General features: G+C 38.9%; 1 protein-coding gene across 4 annotated transcripts in view; it reads right to left on the reverse strand.

Annotated features, from left to right (window-relative positions):
- CRIM1 (cysteine rich transmembrane BMP regulator 1) overlaps positions 1-18461 on the reverse strand; it is a 315765-nt gene that overhangs the window by 155387 nt on the left and 141917 nt on the right. For 3 of the 4 annotated variants that reach the window (XM_039532907.1, XM_039532908.1, XM_039532909.1), the window contains 2 exons: positions 16640-16760; positions 6780-6901 (listed from right to left, as the gene is read on the reverse strand). The exons of the other annotated variant lie outside the window; for it this stretch is intronic. In XM_039532907.1, coding sequence (XP_039388841.1) covers positions 6780-6901; positions 16640-16760 — 243 coding nt within the window. The remainder of the gene's footprint in view (positions 1-6779; positions 6902-16639; positions 16761-18461) is intronic. 4 annotated transcript variants of the gene reach the window in all.

An 18461-nucleotide genomic window follows, 5' to 3' on the forward strand; every position in this document is an offset into this window, starting at 1 on the left:
CATGATTATGACGACAACATTACTAACACACCGTCGTTAGAAAAGCACCATGCTATCTGCAAGACAAATGTTATCTTTTCTTAAGAATCCAGCTGTCATGTGGCCCTAACCACTTGCTAACTTAGGTATTTGCTGTAATTTGAACCCGAAAACAACAAAGAAGAGGTCTACTACATCGAGACCAAACAGGGAACATGAAAACATGATCCAGTAGCACCAGTTACAGCATTAGAGTTAAATACTCAGCCTGATCCTGAACAGGAATCAAGAGTTATTTCTGTCATAAGAAAGTACTTTTCAATTATCTATTATTATAGTACATAAAGAAATAACAGCGTGAACATTATGGGGGAAAAAGGCCATATTCCCCTATGTATGTTAAGCAAAAAACAACCGCTTTATCAGTCTAGTTCTTCTGAGGTGACAAAACAAAATCTAGACTGCTATAAATATTTGCAAAGAACTGTGACTAGCAGATTATCCCCCATAATGAAAGGTGCATAGCTAAGGCAGAATCAGGTCAAGCTGACAAGAGAAAGGCACAATACACCTTTGTGACAGGCCCTCCAAATCATACCTAAATTAAATTCACAAAAAATATTCATAGAGCAAAGACAGACACTATTTAGGCATGCAGCAATTCTCCAAACAGAGACATATTTTTTGGAGTTTAATGTACCCACCCTACACACACCCACGTTATTTATCATTTGAAAGCTTATTTTATGTACATTTAGATGAAGTATGATGTGGAGATATAAGCCTGTAGGCAAGGTGAAACAATGGTACCAAAATGAGAAAGTGTCATTTTTTGTAGTTTCCAGAAACACTACAGTTATTACTGTTTACATTCCTACAACTTAATGGGGTGCTTGTTGGTTATAGCTACCAAACAACAAAGTATTAAAAAGATTTTTATTGTTTTGCACAGGGAAGTTTATTTTTTTTCCAGAAATGATGAAGCTGTTTAGCATAAGGCAAAAAATGTGACTATCAACATTTTGCAATATACTAAAATGAAATGTTTTCACATTAGATTCTTAATCGTCAAAGTATCTCATAAGTAAGGCTGTGAGTTTGTCACAGAGGTCACAGAAGACATGGATTCCGTGACTTTCCGTGACCTCTGACTGCTGCAACAGCCGGTGTGCCCTGCACCAGGGGCAGTTCAGACAGCCCCTGCGCCAGGGGCACCTGCCACTGCTGGGGCAGTCTTGGAGGAGTTTGTGTGTGGGAGGGGGTAGAGGGTTGGGACAGGATGAGGCAGGCTCTGGGCAACGTTTACCTGGGGGTCTCCCTGGAAGCGATGACATCCCCCTCGGTCAGCTGTTAGGCGGAAGCATGGCCAGGCAGCTATGCAGGCTGCCTCCGCCCAGAGCGCTGGCTTCACAGCTCCCATTGACCGTGGTTCTTGGTCAATGGGAGCTGTGGGGGTGGTGCCTGCAGGAGGAGGCAGCCCGCAGAGCTGCCTGGCCATGCGTCCACTTAGTAGCTGACCGAGGGATGTAGGAAGAAATCCAGTCAACAGGGGGTATGTTGACCCTAACAGGGAGAACCCCAGGTAAGCACCATCCAGAGCCCGCCACACCCTGTCCTGTGCCCCAACCTCCTGCCCCCTAACACACCCAAACTCTGCTGCTGCTGGGCATGGGGGAGGCACAAAGCCAGGCAGGGAGCCTATCAGCCCCGCTACCCTCTCTGCTCAGCGCCAGCGGGGGTCCAGGGCCGCCCCCCCATTCAAGCAGCCAGGGCACCCTCCCCCAGCACCCACAGGGTCCCCAGGCAGCCCCACCCAAAGCAGCCCAACCACCTTCCTCCAGTGCCCACTGGGCCCCCTGGCAGCCCCCACCCAAGTTTTATTCACTTGTATTTGTAGTAAAAGTCACAGACAGGTCACAGGCAAATACCAGTGACTAAAACATAGTCTTACTCATAAGTGATAATAGTTTTCTATATTTTCAACTGAAATTTGCTGACCAGATTAGTCTCAAACTGAAGGTTGTGCACCAGTAGCAGTAGATTGCATGTTTATACTTAGTACTGCACAGTGAGTAGATACAAGTATACACAAATTCCTAATCTAATGCTTCTCCATTTGTAAGCTTTTGTACATACAATGTATCATCTAGTCTGCCTGGTAGAAGGTCTTAATTTGTAAATACCTATGCATGCAGTATTAGCCTTTAAAACATTCTATAAACTCGTTTTTTAATTCAGTGACATTTATGCACAGGTCAGTATTAGCGATGACAATACACACCTTCACATTAGGAAAATGCAAAAGCTACGATAGAAAAATGCAGCCTATACAAAAGTAATGAAGACAAAGTCCACAATCAAGTCCTTGCCTCTGCATCAAAGAGAGATGAAGATATTACAGCTCTTATGAACCATGTCATCAATTATACGATAAACTCATTTGGCCCTGAATCACATCCAGAGGTGCTTATCAACCTGACTGCATATAGCATCAGATGTACAAGAGTTTCCATTGAAAATAGCAGATGTTGGTGAAGAACAAATGGAAAGATTTGTCAGATGTGCCTGACAAAAAGGAAGAAAGGAGAGTAGCAAAATAAGGATCCTGGACTTCAGAAAAGCAGACTTAGACTCCCTGAGGGAACTGATGGGCAGGATCCCCTGGGAGGCTAATATGAGGGGGCAAGGAGTCCAGGAGAGCTGGCTGTATTTTAAAGACGACCTATTGAGGGCACAGGAACAACCATCCCAAAGTGCAGAAAGAATAGCAAATATGGCAGGCGACAAGTTTGGCTTAACAGTGAAATCTGTGGTGAGCTTAAACTCAAAAAGGAAGCTTACAAGAAGTGGAAATTTGGACAGAGGACTAGGGAGGAGTATAAAAATATTGCTAGAGCATGCAGGGGTGTAATCAGGAAGGCCACGGCACAATTGCAGGTATGTTACCAACAAGAAGGTTGTCAGGGAAAGTGTGGGACCGTTACTAAATGGGAGAGGCAACAGTGACAGATGATGTGGAAAAAGCTGAAGTACTCAATGATTTTTTTGCCTCGGTCTTCACAGACAAGGGCAGCTCCCAGACTGCTGCACTGAGCAACACAGTATGGGGAGTAGGTGAGCAGCCCTCAGTGGCGAAAGAACAGGTTAAGGACTATTTAGAAAAGCAGGATGTGCACAAGTCCATGGGTCCAAATCTAATGCATCCAAGGTGCTGAGGGAGTTGGCTGATGTGATTACAGAGCCACTGGCCATTATCTTTGAAAATTTGTGGTGAATGGGGGAGGTCCCGGACGATTGGAAAAAGGCAAATATAGTGCCCATATTTTAAAAAGGGAAAAAAGAGAACCTGGGGAACTACAGACCAGTCAACTTCACTTCAGTACCTGGCAAAATCATGGAGCAGGAATCCATTTTGAAGCACTTGGAGGAGAGGAAGGTGATCAGGAACAGTCAACATGGATTCACCAATGGCAAATTCAATCTACCGGTAATCTAATCCATTGGAGAATGGAAAATCTACCAGCTCCCTCGGTAGTTTGTTCCAATGGTTAATCACCCTCGCTTTTACATATTTGTGCTTTATTTCTAATTTAAATTTGTCTGGCTTCAGCTTCCCGTGAATTCTCGTTATACCTTTCTCTGCAACATTAGAGAGTCCTCTGCTACCTGGTATTTTCTCCCTGTGAGGGTAATGCTACACAATAATTAAGTCACCTCTCAATCTTCTTTTTAACAAGTTAAAAAGACTGAGCTTTTTAATTATCTCACTGTAATGTATTTTCTCCAGCCCCTGAATCGTTTTTGTGGATCCTTTCCATACCCTATCTAATTTTTCGAAATCATTTTTAACATGTGGAACCAGAATTGTATGCAGTCCTCAAGTCTCAGTTTCACAAATGCCTTACACAGAGATAAAAATCAACTCCCTACTCTTACTTCCCTATTTGTACATCCAAGAATCACATTTTTTTTGTTGTTTGGTTGGTTTTGTTTTATTTTTTTAGCCACCTTATAACACTGCAACCTCGTATTGTTATTATGAAGCCACTGTTTTTCAGGATACAATCCTCCATTCTGTAAGCATGGCATGCATTCTTTGTCCCAAGATGTATGATCTTGCACATGGCTATATTAAAAAGCATTTTATTTGAATGGGCACAGCTTATGAAGCGATGAAGATCATTCTGTGTGAGTGCTCTGTCATTATTTACAACTCCACCAGTCTTTGTGTCATCCACAAATTTTAATCAGCAGTGATTTTCTATTTACTTCCAGATGATTGATTAATAATGTTCAATAGTGATAGGCCTAGAATGGATCCCTGAAGAACCCCACTAAAAACACCCCATTTCAGTGAGGATTCCCCACTGACAACTACTTGTTGAGCGCTATCAATTAGCTAGCCAGTTCTTGAACCTTTAATGCATGTTTTATTGATATTGTATAATGCTATTTTTTTAATCAGAATGTCATGCACTGCTAAGTGAAATGCCTTACCAAAGTATATTAAATCTAAGCAGTTACCCTTCTAAAACAAGCTTCTAATCCTGTCAATTACACCAGCTTTGTTTTACAAGACCATTTTCATCACTTCTGTGTTTTCTCTTCCACTGGAAAACTCCTCTTTCCTCTCCACTCCTTCAGCAGCTATTCCCATCAGACCTCTCGTCTCTTTCTTTCCTTGGTGGCTCCTGTCCCATCTGCTCCTTCCCTGGGTGACTCATTTTCTGTTCCTCTCCCTTGATGACTGTGGGCCATGTATTAGATATGCTGCTACATAGTAATGTTGTATCTAATACATATCTAAATATGTATTAGATATGCTGCTACATAGTAATGTTGTGCCCTTAGCAAAGTAATCCTCCAGCTCATTGAGGTTGACTTCTACTTCCTTAAAGCCACCTTCTCTGAGCAGATGTTTTGTGATGAGGTTGACTTGGACAAAGGTCCACAGTACTAAGAACTTTAAAAATTTTCAGTAAACTGGGATTTTATACAATATTTTAGCAATCATACCAGTCAAGCGATAGAAGAATGTGTAAAGTAGGCTAACAAATTCTAATAAACCACATAAGAATGGACTGAACCCCAATAAACAGATGCTAACTTATCAAAATAAATAGTAGATAAAGGTGCATCTGCGATCTCAATGCTATTGAGAAGATGATTCAAGTAAATTAAACCTTCAATAATATAGCATGTGAAAGCCAAAGTTTGATAACCTACCAAGGTGAGACTGCAATGGGTAAATCTGAGGGATAAGAAGAAAAAAGAAGGGCCAAATCTTTGGAATGTCTTAGGATAAACGATAAGGCAATGATACAGATAAGGAAGTAACAGTACAATCCCAAGACCACTGTCAACTGCATGAGATCAGCACAATAAACATTTTAAAGTAGCATCTCAGGAAAATCCTGCCTCTCTCGGGAAGTCAAATACAACGGACATACATGTCAGAATAAATTGGGAACAGCTGCTATTAACTTACACCTTCTTATACCTACTTTCCAGCTCCATGGAACATATGTTGCAACAACTCTGACTCTTACATATTGAAAATTAGATATAAATAGGTTCAAGGTAGTCACAAAATGTTATAAAGCCTTAGATGTTTATGTAAGAGAATCTATAAATTACACCAATGAACACATGTCTGAAACTGGCTCATTATTTCTTAGTCATCTAGGTGTTACAGTGAATGATGAATAAAACACTGCCTTATAGTTAAATCAAGTACGCAGATTTTCAAAAATGATACAGTTGTTTTAAGGATTATGGAACTAGAAGCCAGTTGACTATGCAACATGTATGTATGAAGCAGCAAATAAATGAGACAGGTTCCATTTAACACTTCAGACTGTACAGTTTTATCCCCTACACATCAGTTACTTTCAATGGTAATTTTTTCATTGACGCAGATAAGCCCATCTTTTGCTTTTCATATAGTCTCCTCCTCTACTATTATCAGAGTAAAGATGCTAATTATGTGCCAAGTACTACATTTTAATTATTTAATCAACATTTAAGCTGTTTGTAATATCGCAATATGCAACTACTCAAAACATTTTTCTTGTATGCATACAGGGCACAAGAATTCAGAATTAAGGGCTGTCCCAAGCATATGCCAGATGAATATGGGACAATGTACTTTTAGAGACACCCCTGTGTCAATACCCATTTTAGCATTCACCTGAGATACATCCCATCTTGTGACCCACTAGAACACTCCTCTTCCACAGCACCATCATCAATTGAAAAGTGTCCATTCCCACTTATAATGTATAACAATTGTGAAGTACAGTAGCTCAAGTATAAAATGTTTAAGTTATTCAAACAATGTCTTCTCAAAGCATTAGCAATCGTCAAGAATGAGAATGAGAGTTGGTCTAAGCTGCTTTTGAAATATATGTTTCTTAAAAAGTTTCTTCAAATTGCTCAAAGAGCATATTTGTCTTTAGAATCATCGTGCAAAAACTAGGATTGTGAGCAGCAAAAAAACCCTACTTTTAAAAAAAACACTGGCAAAGAAGAGTTTGAATGTCAATTCAAATTGTGTGCTAAACCTACATTTAAAAGATCCCAACAAATTCAGGATGGGGAAGGAGTGCAGCGAGTTTGAAAGGATAAGAAACTGACATCTTTCTATTGTCATTTTGCCCCATTACAGCAACTTCAAAGTTTCCAGATGAGTTTTTATCTTGAGCAATCCTTAAGGCAATTATTTTCCAAATGTTCAAATACCCACACCTCCCACAGACACATAAAATCATCCTCTCATGTACAATAGAAACTTCACATACCGTTGACACATTCAAAGACATCACAGCACTTGCCGGGTGTTCCGTCTCCCCGTGAGACTATTTGGGGAATGGAGCCTGCCTCACACATGGGGAAACCACATAAACCAGAGAGACACTCGCATCTGAAACCAAAGAAAAGGAAGGGGAAATCCCATTAAGTAAATGAAGCCAATTATCAGAGGAAAGCATAGCAAGGTGTAATAGCAGGCTGCAACAACAGAGTTCCTGCTGGAAAGTAATTATACAAATATTTTTAAATGACCTTTTATAAAACAGTGACCAGATTTAACTAAATCTATTATTTTGGTGAATTAACTCTCTGAACTTTTGTGGTAGGGGCTTAAATGCTATCTGGTCATGCAATCATAAGGAGGGACAGGTGGGGACAACCATATCTTTTCCAAGCAATATACATATAAGTACAGGTTCAGAAAGCAGCAGACACAGAATAATTTTAAGATTGTCTAACATGGATTTACTCTCAACAGGTGTTTGAGAAAAATGTAGATTGGTAAAAATTAACAGCAGCAGCCACCCCTACTCAATATATGGAACATGTAGTCCATCATTCACTCCCCAGGTATATCTTAACTGGGTTATATGGGGAAAAAGGAAGAGAAATCATGCTTGATATCTACTGCCTTGGCATCTTGGGTAGTCATTTACACCTGTGCAAACTGAGTACAAAACAGTACCATTCTGATAGGGTAGTGCTTTACTCGCATTTTGCAGAGGTGCAAATGATTACACAGGGAGCAAAGGCAGTGGAAAAATTGGACACTGTGTATGAAATGTTTTGGATAGTGGATCACTACCATAGGCACAGTCTTTTTCACAAAGTGTAGGGTGCTTTTTAGAGAAAAGTTTAGAGTTGGAAAGCATAAAATACTGATAAGAAGAAGTAGTCTGAGATGGTCTCTACCTAATATCCCTGCTTTAAAAAAATAACTCAGAAAGGGGAGTTCCATTTATTTGTGATGCATGGACTGTAAAGACATTAATATTGTTTACATAGTGACATCAACATACATTGAGCTGTACAAAAGATCATGTGTACTAGATATTTAGTAGCTTGTGCCTGGAGAAGCTTACATATTAAAGGTGTGAGCAGGCAGAACAGAATAAAATAAAAGAAAAAATTAACAGAGGATAGTGGTTATTACAGCTGAGAAGCTTCATGGAATTAATATTTCTTCAAAAGTTGTTCTGAGTGTGTAGATACAAATTTATGAATCTATGAATAAAAACCAGGTGACAGAGCATGAAATCTACCCATTCTAAAAACCCAAAGAACGTCACGGGGCCAGATTTTCAAAGGTACTGTATATACTCATTCATTAGCCCGTTCATTTATAAGCCGACCCCCAAAATGGATACGTAAAAATAGCAAAAACTGTATGACCCTTTCATAAGCCAACCCTATATTTCAGGGGTTGGAAAACTTTGGCTCCCAGCCCGTCAGGGTAAGCCGCTGGTGGGTCGGAATGTTTTGTTTACTTGGAGCATCTGCAGGCATGGAGCCCCTCAGCTCCTTGTGGCCGCGGTTTGCCGTTCCTGGCCAATGGGAGCTGCGGGAAGTTGCGCCACTTCCTGCAGCTCCCATTGGCTGGGAACAGCAAGCTCCAGGTAAACAAAAGGACAATGTATTAGATATTCAATTCTATGATTACATAGAGTTTAAAAATCAAATTTTGGTGTAGACCCATTTATAAGCTGACCCCCGCTCTTTGATAAGTCACTTTTTTCCCCAAAAATATTTGGCTTATGAATGAGTATATATGGTATTTAGGCACAGTAACACAATAAACTTCCCCCAATCCAAATCAATGCAAACTTTAGACTATGCAGATGTTCAAAATATGGTTACAAGTACTGTTTGACTCCACTGGGCTCCTTTAGCTTGGTTATTCCTCCTGGGACTTGAATATGACTATGGGCTCTGCAGGGCTACTTGGTGTTGGCTTCTTCTTGACTGGGGAAAAGAAAGTAAGGATGGTCTCTCCCAAATATCACACCACTTGTGGCAGAAAAATGAGACATCACTCAAAATAAGTTGGGCAGATCTGTCATATACTCTTCTTCTCTCTTATATGAAAAATGAAAGATAACAATGTTGATACCTAAATCATCATCCCTGAGCAACTGAGATATCCTGCACTGGGATAGTGGGCCAGTTAACACCTCTCAGTGCTAAAATTCCAGGCTTTCTGCAGGCTCCCTTCTACTTTGATTACACTTAGTTCACATTTTTAGAAGTTTTCTTTTCAGTCATAAGATCTAGAAACTTGCTTTCCTTTAATCCTTTTTTTTTTTAAAATGAAAGCTGAGACTCTGTAGAACAAGACAGTACCTTCAAAGAAGTCAAGGTTCAGTGTACGGGTGTGTACTAGCTGTTTCTGAGTCCTGCTTCAGGCTAGACACTGCTTCCTCTCATGTTCTTTTTAAAAATAATGAATCAAGCAAATTAGTGTTTTCTGAGATACAGTGAAATGTACTGACTAGCTTCTTATCTATATCCCTTCCAACGTTACAGCTACTTTATCAGCAGGATGTTTGTCAGCGAGCGGACACTGCAGGAGCTATTAAGTAGATAAAGGAGTTGGATATTGACCCAGCACTATCTTTGTGACTCTACTTTCCTACAGATATTGGAGAAAAGACAGGGAAAATAGTTTTCCTTAATATTACATATATTTAGGATGAAGACAAATTTCCATTGATCTATGTTAACCCTGTGAGAGGTAGTATAAAACATGAGATGCCATTTTGTGAGATAGGAAGGATTGGAATGGTAAATGAGCTGAAAGCTCAAAAGCAGTAAGAGCTCAAAGAGTCAAGATAACAAGAGGAAGTGTGGAGATACCAGAGTTGTGAGAAGGGACAGCAAGGCAACAGTGAATACTAGAGCAAATGAAAATACTTGCAACCACCAAAAGTGAAGTATATGAGAGTACCCTAGAGTAGCGGGTTGCCAGGACTGGCTTAGACTTGCTGGAGCCCAGGGCGAGAGCCGAAACCCACCACTCAGGCCAAGGACCCAGGGCTTCAGTCCTGAGTGGCGCGGCTCAGATTACAGGCTCCCTACTGGGGCTTCATCACGGGGCAGTGGGGCTTGGGCTTTGACCACCCATCTGGGGTAGTAGGGATCAGACTTTGGCTCAGGATTTGGATCCCCCCCCCCATCCTGGGGTCGTGTAGTAATTTTCATTGTCAGAAGAGGATTGTGGTGCAATGAAGTTTAGAACCCACTTAGAGCAACTAGGTGAATGTAGTGAGGAACGAAAGGACTTCAAATAATAGTCAATGCAGACCCACTGGATTGTTTAAATAATCCATTTATTATTTAGGTGCCAGCTCTGTCAAATAACAGTCATGTGATGACAGCAATGGGACAAGATCTCTCTGAACAGAACATCACAGATCTAGAGCTGATCAAACATTTTCAGTTGGAATGCTGCTCTGTTCAAACAAATTTTGAGGAAACCTGTTGAGTTTAAAAAATAACTGAAAAAAGCATGTGGCTGTTTTTGGAACAGACTGTTTAATTTCCCATTTCACAATGACTTTGTTTAGAAATTTATTTAATATTGTAATTTTTTAAACAAATTAAAAAGTCAAAATCAAAACATTTCCATTGAGCTGAACTAACTTTTTTCCCCAAAAATTTGTTTTAAAGAAATGTTCAAAATTCTTTATTTTTCATTCCAATTCAGAACAAAAAAAAAACAAATTTTGAAATCACAGAATTTCCTGTAAAACAAAAATCCCATTTCCTGCATAGCTCTACATGAAACCACTGGCATCCAGCAACTAATGTTTTCAAAACATTCAAATATGAAGCCAAAGGTAGACATTCCAAAAATACCTTCTTAGGGGAGAAAAGTTTTAAGTATTTTTGTAAAATACAGAGAGAACTGAGATACTATTCAAAGAGGAGCGAGTTCCACACCCTGGCGCTCAGCACAGCAAAGCATGATGGATCAGCTGCTCTAATGTATAATTATAGGATTCTGCAAAAGAAGGTGATGTTCAAAAACACACACATCAGGACAAGGCTCTTGGAGGTGGATTTGAATGTAGATGGAGTCTGCACTGTTAAGGGTTTTAAAAGTCAACAGTGTCAATTTACAGTCTACATGGCTTTTGATAGATAGCCATTGTAAAAGCAGGCATAAGAACACTCACTGTTGCTGAAGGCAGGTGTTCCCACTGGAAAATTGGAAGTCTTTCCAGTGATACAAAGCTCCATCTGTAGTCCTGAAGTGTCATGAGATACTGAACTTTACACCTATGACTGATCTAAGGCAGACTATTCCCCACTTGTGACAATGCAATTCATTAAGCAGATGCAGGGGACACCAATAATTTTTGGTTTTAATAGTATTATATTTTGTTAATTTCTTTCCTTCCACTGTGTTTGCATTTTTGACATGTTTTACCCTCAAATTCTTGTCTCAAGGGGAATGCACAGAATAGGATGACCAGATGTCCCGATTTTATAGGGACAGACCCGATATTTGGGGCTTTTTTCCTTATATAGGCTCCTATTATCCCCCAGCCCCGTCCCGATTTTTCACACTTCCTGTCTGGTCAGCGTAGCACAGATGAATCAAGGAACTCTGCCTTCCCAAACCTGTGAATTGCAAAGAAAGAAACCAGCACTCCCCACATTCCATTCTGCCTCCTGCTAGAATCATACAAACTCTGGCCAAGTATCCCACACCCATACAAAAACCTTTCTGAGAGTTCAGCAAGCGTGGAGAAAATATTCCCAGCTAATAGGGGCGATAAAGCTGCAAACACTAGATCATCCCCAACTTGTTCCCACAGTCCTAATTTATCATTGCCTTCACTTATCTTGTTAATGAAAGAAAATCAAGTTACGCTAATAAGAATGTGTTCCCTGTAAGTTTTTTCTTTAGCATACATTCTTATTCAGAGAAGAGACCTGTGTGTCTCAGAGCTCAACGTATAGCTTAAATAAAATATCTAGAGATTCACACTGGGTATTTCATTCCAAAGCGGAAAAAACTGAGGCTACTTTCCATTTCAATATTAATGCCGATTCATATCACAATTGACAACTATGTCTGTTTGTAATTTCTCACTATAAATTAATATGATATTAAGCACAAGGTTTACAAACATCCTCCTACTCTTTATTCAGACGTTTGTCTATTGTTCACTACTTTTTCCCAGGGATGTGTTTGAAGATTATTTTAAGTGGAATAAAGAGAGATGTTAACTACTGCTAATTCATGCTGTATGTCAGGAAGGTAAAGAGATCCCCTTCATTTAGTTACTTTGCGGGAACACACAATCAGTTAACAAATGTCAAAAGGTACTCTTAAGTACAGCTTTGAGATGCGTGCCATCTACTTTCCTGAAATAGACTAACAGTGCTCCTGGGAGGCAGACAGGTTTCTGGTTCCCAGAAAAGCACGCCATAAACCTTTTCTGACCAATTGAAAAATCACATGCGAAACTGAAGCCTCTCTCCTTTCCACATAATGTGTCAGCTGTCTGTAAAGTCAGTGACTTAGAATTCATATCTCTATTAATTCCCTAGGTTCAGTATTCCCAAGTGTCCTTATAGCTGTACCGTCACTTAGCATTTATTAATTGTTGCTAACAGCAAGGGATGAATGATTTGTATTGGCTTCTAGAAACCAAAAAAGAAATTACTAGTTTCATTAAAATACTATCAGATTTTTTTAAACTGATAAAATTGACAAAAGCTGGCTAATTGTGAAACTGATCATGGCAATCCAAGCTGAACTGCAGCTGACTTATTGCTAATATTTGTTCATGATTTCATGAAAAAAATTGCAAACCTGTGGCCCCCAACCTCCTCTGCCCCCCAACATATGTGCATGTCTACACAGAGAAATCTCTGCATGTTGCTCTTCCTTCTTCCTGGATTTTGTAATGCAAAAATCTTTATACGGGATATTGTGAGAAGCTGAACAAAATGTTTGAAGTCCTCTCCCATGTCTCTTCAAATCCCTTTCTCAACTTGTACTTCAAAATCAAGCTCCTTGTTTGTTTTTTTACTTTCAAAAGACTTCATAATTTTACTCCAGCTTATCTTTTTCTCTTTCTCATTATTTTTCATTCCCCCTGAGGATCCTCATGGCTGCATCCCCCACCCCTTGGCCTCAGCCCAGTGGCTGAAGGTTTCAGAGTTAAAATGAAAAGCGTACTTCAAATACTTTGGAGCTATCATTTCAGGCTGTCTGAAGGCACCAGTTACGCTGTTTGTATTGAGTGTTCCATTTAAAGCATGGTGTAATCACTTAGGGCTAGTCTACATGGTACGTTAGTCCACACCAGTGGGGTGTAAATTGTAATCTGCACCAGTCTATCATGCACTAATGGGCCTGTATAGACAAGCCCTTAGAAGAACATGAACATTGTGTTTTCTAGGTACCTTTCACATGTCTTGGTAAAATTCTATATTTTAAGTAATTCCTTCTTGAGAATTCCACAGAAATAAGGTTTTTTTCAAGCTCCTAACATATCACACTTACATAAATTACACACAACATTTTGCACAGGGATTACGCCTACAGAAAATCCAAAGACAAGATTTTTAAGAAAAACACAATAAAAACAAAACAAAGATACTTGGCCTGTTCACCATTGCCCCCAGCAAACCAAAACACATGCTTAGCTCTATCCCTGTAATTACATCCCACTGACTTCCATGCAAGTTAAGCATGTGTTTTATTAGACCAAGCACTACAACTGTATTATTCTTTGCTAGAAAGGCTGACAGAGTACTGGACTGTCTAAGAGAACTTCCACTCTCGGATGTTGCTTCCGTGGTTCCACTGTCCAGGCAGCTCCACAGCCTCTGCACATGCTACTTCCCTGATTACAGCTTTTGACAGCATCTCATCCTAGCGGCTTTGGGCATATTAAGCTTCTGTAGCAGCAGTCCAATGGATTGGAAAGGTTTTTGGGTTCTGGCAAACCTCTACAGGTTCTTCACTAATCAAGCCCTTGTTGTCTTCACAACTTTTTACAAGTAAGTGTTGAAACATGCATCACTGACAACTTGATACATGGGATACATAAGGTTTTCAGCATGGAGTTCACAAAAAATGGTTTCACTTTATTTGTCTGTTGTTTGTTGTCTAGCAAAACTGACAAAACACAGCCCATCTCAAGTAGCCAAGCCAGGCACTTGGTTGATTTGCAAGGGGGTCAAATCTTGCCCCATCCCAGATGTGGAGCAGCTGGGGCACTCCTCTATTGAGGTTATTGTACAATTCCCTACACCCATGGTAGGGATGTTGAAAGTAACTGCACAGCAGGTTGACAGACAAGGTGGGTGAGGTAATGTCTTTTATTGTACCAACTTCTGTTGGTTCAAGACAAACTTTTGAGCTTACAAAGCTCTTCTTCATGTCTGGGAAATGTATTCAGAGTGTCACAGTTAAATTTAAGGTGGATTAGATTATCATAAGTAGTCAACACATATTTCAAGGGACCATTCAAGGTGAAGTGGCCATTTAACACACTTCCTATCGTAAGGGAGAAAGGAAGGAGGGTGGGTAGAGAAAGACCGCTGGAGGGATTGTTAGTGAGTTTCAGGTTGTTGTAATAAGTCATAAATCCAGTGTCTATTCAGTCCATGATTTTTAGTATCTAGCAAAGTTACGAATTTAAGCTCCCAGGCTTGTCTTTTGAAAATGTTATGCATGTTTTCTTTGAGGATGAGGACTGACAGAACAGATAGAGTGGTCACATTGTGAAAAGTGTTCACTCACAGGTGATACCATGTTTTTATCTTATCATTTTCCTGCATGAGTTTAGTTGAGAGTGTAGCGATTGTCTCATTTTACCCACATAGTTGTTACTGGGGCATTTAGTGCAATGGATGCGGTACACCAAACGCTGTGATAGGCATGTGTAGGACGCATGGATCTTGAAAAGATGTGCTGTGAGGAGTGTTGACCATTGTAGCAGTGGAGATATGTCTGCAGGTTTTGTATCTATTGTTCTGGTAAAGTCTAGTGTTGCTTTGGTGTGTCCTGGACTGTGCATAACAGGTAAGAAGGTTGTTAATAAATAATACCTGGCTTTTATACAGCATTTCTCATTACTAGATCTCAAAGGAGGTCAAGTGTCATTATCCCATTTTACAGATGAGGAAGCTGAGACACAGAAGTGAAATGACTTGCCCAGCAGGCCAATGGTAGTCAGGAACAGAACCCAGATCTGCTGACTCCCAGTCTAGTGCTATATGTACTATGCCACATAGCCTAAAGGAGCAGAGTCCTGTGAATCCACATTTTAACGTAGGCCAAAATCCGTTTGCAATTGTAACAGTATAAATCCAACATAAGTGCACCATTCAAATTCACACTCATAACACCAAATTTGGCCCTCAGTTTTGAGGCTAACAAAATAATCAGAGAAGAGGATAAAATTTATTTTAAAAACAACAACATTTACAAATAATTAATTTGATATTTATTTTAAATGGCTTATGAAGGTATAATTAATAAATTTTCCATAAAATACTTTAAAACCAAATTTTTGTTAGACCAATAGTAATTGTACTACATGCAGTCTTCCTCTTGTGTTTTCACAAGTTTCCTCTAAAAAAATGTTACACCTTTTTCTCATTCACTGCACAATGAGTGAGGTTGGTGTCCCCTGGACAGAAGAGTACATGGTTACATAATTAAAGAATGGATTTTAACATATGTACCCAACGGTAAGAGTTATGGTTGCTTGTGTAACTTTACCTCTGGAATTTCTTAACTTCTGAGTGGTTCGCTTAGTAATCTTAAAGTTCCCTTAATACAATTTTTTGTAAGGAGCATTTTTAGTAGAAATTATGGTGCTAAAATTTTAGATTACTCACTATCTCCACAAAATAAGATTATTTAATTGTATTTACAATCTCAGAAGATGTTTTGGCATATGTTAATGTAGTACAGCATGAGAGCGCTTGGTTAGCTTGGCTTGATATTGAAAAGCTCCTATGCACAGGGGGAGAATTACCTGCTTTGTGTTTTGTTTTTTTAAAGGAAAGTTTGATACTGGCTTTTTGAGTAAAAAATTGATGAGTACGTTTGGGATCCAGTTTTTCTGGTATCTGTATCAGTATTTTAATGCAATATAACTTGAGGCAGACAACATCGTATAGTACAGAATTCTAGGAAAATGCCAGGTAACTTTTTTGCATGAACTGTTTGTTCTGAAATACTTTAATATTCTAAAAATGTAATAAATTGCACCTCATATTTGAACATTTCCAAAAGAAAAAAACCTCAGGCTGTCTCAGCTCCTGACAGCCTCCCTACTTTTGTCTGATTCCGGCGTTGTATAGTTAACAGTACCTGCATAACTCGGTACACATATAATTTTCATTCATTAATAGAATTGGATTTATTCTTTTACAGCACATATAGGGACGTCCCAAGCATACTACTTCCCCATCATCTGATCAGGGAATTTTCCACAGTTTCACAAAATGATTTGTCCTTTGTCAACCAAATTCTGACTAGACTGTCAATATGAAAATTCTGGTAGGTATGAACAAATTAATACATCTAATAACACTCCATTTTATGTATTTGTGTACATTTGAGAAGAATTTTCAGTTTCAGAAAGTTGATTAGATGTTAGCAGTTTCACAAAACTGATTATTTAACTTTAATGGTTTCCCCTAACTGGCATAAGATACATATGTACCGTGACCATTGTACTAAACACTCACCACCTCCGGTACCTACTGTAACGTCAGTGTCTTCCTACATTTAGGATGTTGAGAATTTCATGCCACATACTGTATAAAGTGAGACACTGAAGAAATGTTTAACAAATCAAAACCAGACACAAACCTTGTGGGAAGAGTACAGCAGCCATCAGCCGTCAGCCTGACTTGGGTTTCATAGCTATCCAGTGGACAAACAACTTGTTGAACAGGAGGGCATTCCACTGTGCTGCAATCCACACTGAAAACTGAAGAGGGAGGAGGAAAAAAGAAAAAAAAATAAAACTCTGTTTTACTCTTGCTACAGAAAGTCTTGTGTGAAAGACACCATGATGAAGAGCCAACTTATTAATTCTTTTTATCTAGGCCAGAAAAGCTGCTTCACTAATTAACGTTCTCCAGACAATATTGAAAAATAATTACACTAATTCTGACTTCTGTTGCATTTACAGGGTGAAGAACAGACTGAACAAATATTACTCAATTAAAAATTGATAAAGCCACCCAGACAACTCTTAAATTCAAGTTTGAAAATTCATACAAAGGGGAATAATCATTACATGAACATGGGTGGAAAGACATTGAGAATACTGAAAGCTGAAAAAAGCAAATGCCTTACATCTTTGGAGTACAAAAGTACATTTAGAAACAATAGTTCTTCCTAAAAACTATTAAAATAAGAACCTAATAAACCTACTTTTTTATTTTTTTTGGTGAAAAGTGAAGCCTATGTATTAAAAGTTAAAATGTCTGGGGTTTAACCAGTGAAAAAAAATAAAATAGAGGTACTTATATTTATACTTGGAAATACCTGATGTGCATCATCAGTTGTATTTTTAATGGATGTTCCATCAGGCTGTGATGTTCAGGGGGTTGAACATGACAGATAGTTCAGCTGCCTATTATTACTGCTTTTCCTCCTTAGGAGGAACAAAAATAAACAACTTCTTTTTACAGAGGGTCAAATGACTGAGGAAGTAAAATTTATGTTGAAAATGTGGTTAGCTCTATAATTTATAGTCAAGAAGCTGAAACTTGCTTTTTCTTAATTAATCCTAAATATACTATGTCTAAGTAAATTTTATTGCAGCCTTACAAAACTGTCATGAAAGTTACCAGTCTAGACAAAACCTATTTGTTCTTCCCTACCACTAGTATAGTAATGAAAAGCCTAATGAAATTTAGTTGCCTGTTTTTTTAAAAAAAAACGCTCATATGAATGATAGGGTGAGTAGAATTTTACAGTACTGACAATTACACAAAACAACAAGAAATGCTTGATAAAACTCTGTTGGTATCACCTGAAGTGGCTGCTTATAATGGTGTGTGATAATTCATTATTCATAATGCCTTCTTCAATTATAAGAGGACAGACAGCAAGGTTAAATTCTAAATTTTTGAAGCTTCATTTTTGCATTCCCTTTGGCATGATCTTCAGAAATGTTGAGCACTAACAGCTCCAACTGACTTCAAGGAGCCGCAACCTCTCAGTCTCAGAAAAAAATAATACCCTGAATATTTCAGGGAGAATACCTAGAAATTGCTGCAATCAAGTTTAATAGACACTTTAAATATTTTGGGGGCAAGTGACTTGCCCCAAGCCACATCTAGCATCAACAGAACTAGGTTTAGAATTCAGAAATTCTTGTCTTCTAGTCCAGTGCCTAACCCATTAACTTGCACAGTATCAACATGGCTATTCGTGGTAATGGAAATTAAGAATGTATTTCGAATTTATGTGGGGAACAAATGGAAGTGGAAGCTTTAAGCCACTATAAATAACCAGCACAGCAACCAGCCACATAAAAGCAGAATTTTATTGACAAATACACAGAATTATCCACACAGCAAGGAGTTAAGCAATCTATAGAAATCTTTAAAATATGATCAATTCTGAATTTAAAGGAAAAAATTCCATTTACTAATCTACACTTAATTACAGCATTATA

This window comes from Mauremys reevesii, linkage group 3, assembly GCF_016161935.1.
Source record: "Mauremys reevesii isolate NIE-2019 linkage group 3, ASM1616193v1, whole genome shotgun sequence".
NCBI classification, from domain to species: Eukaryota; Metazoa; Chordata; order Testudines; family Geoemydidae; genus Mauremys; species Mauremys reevesii.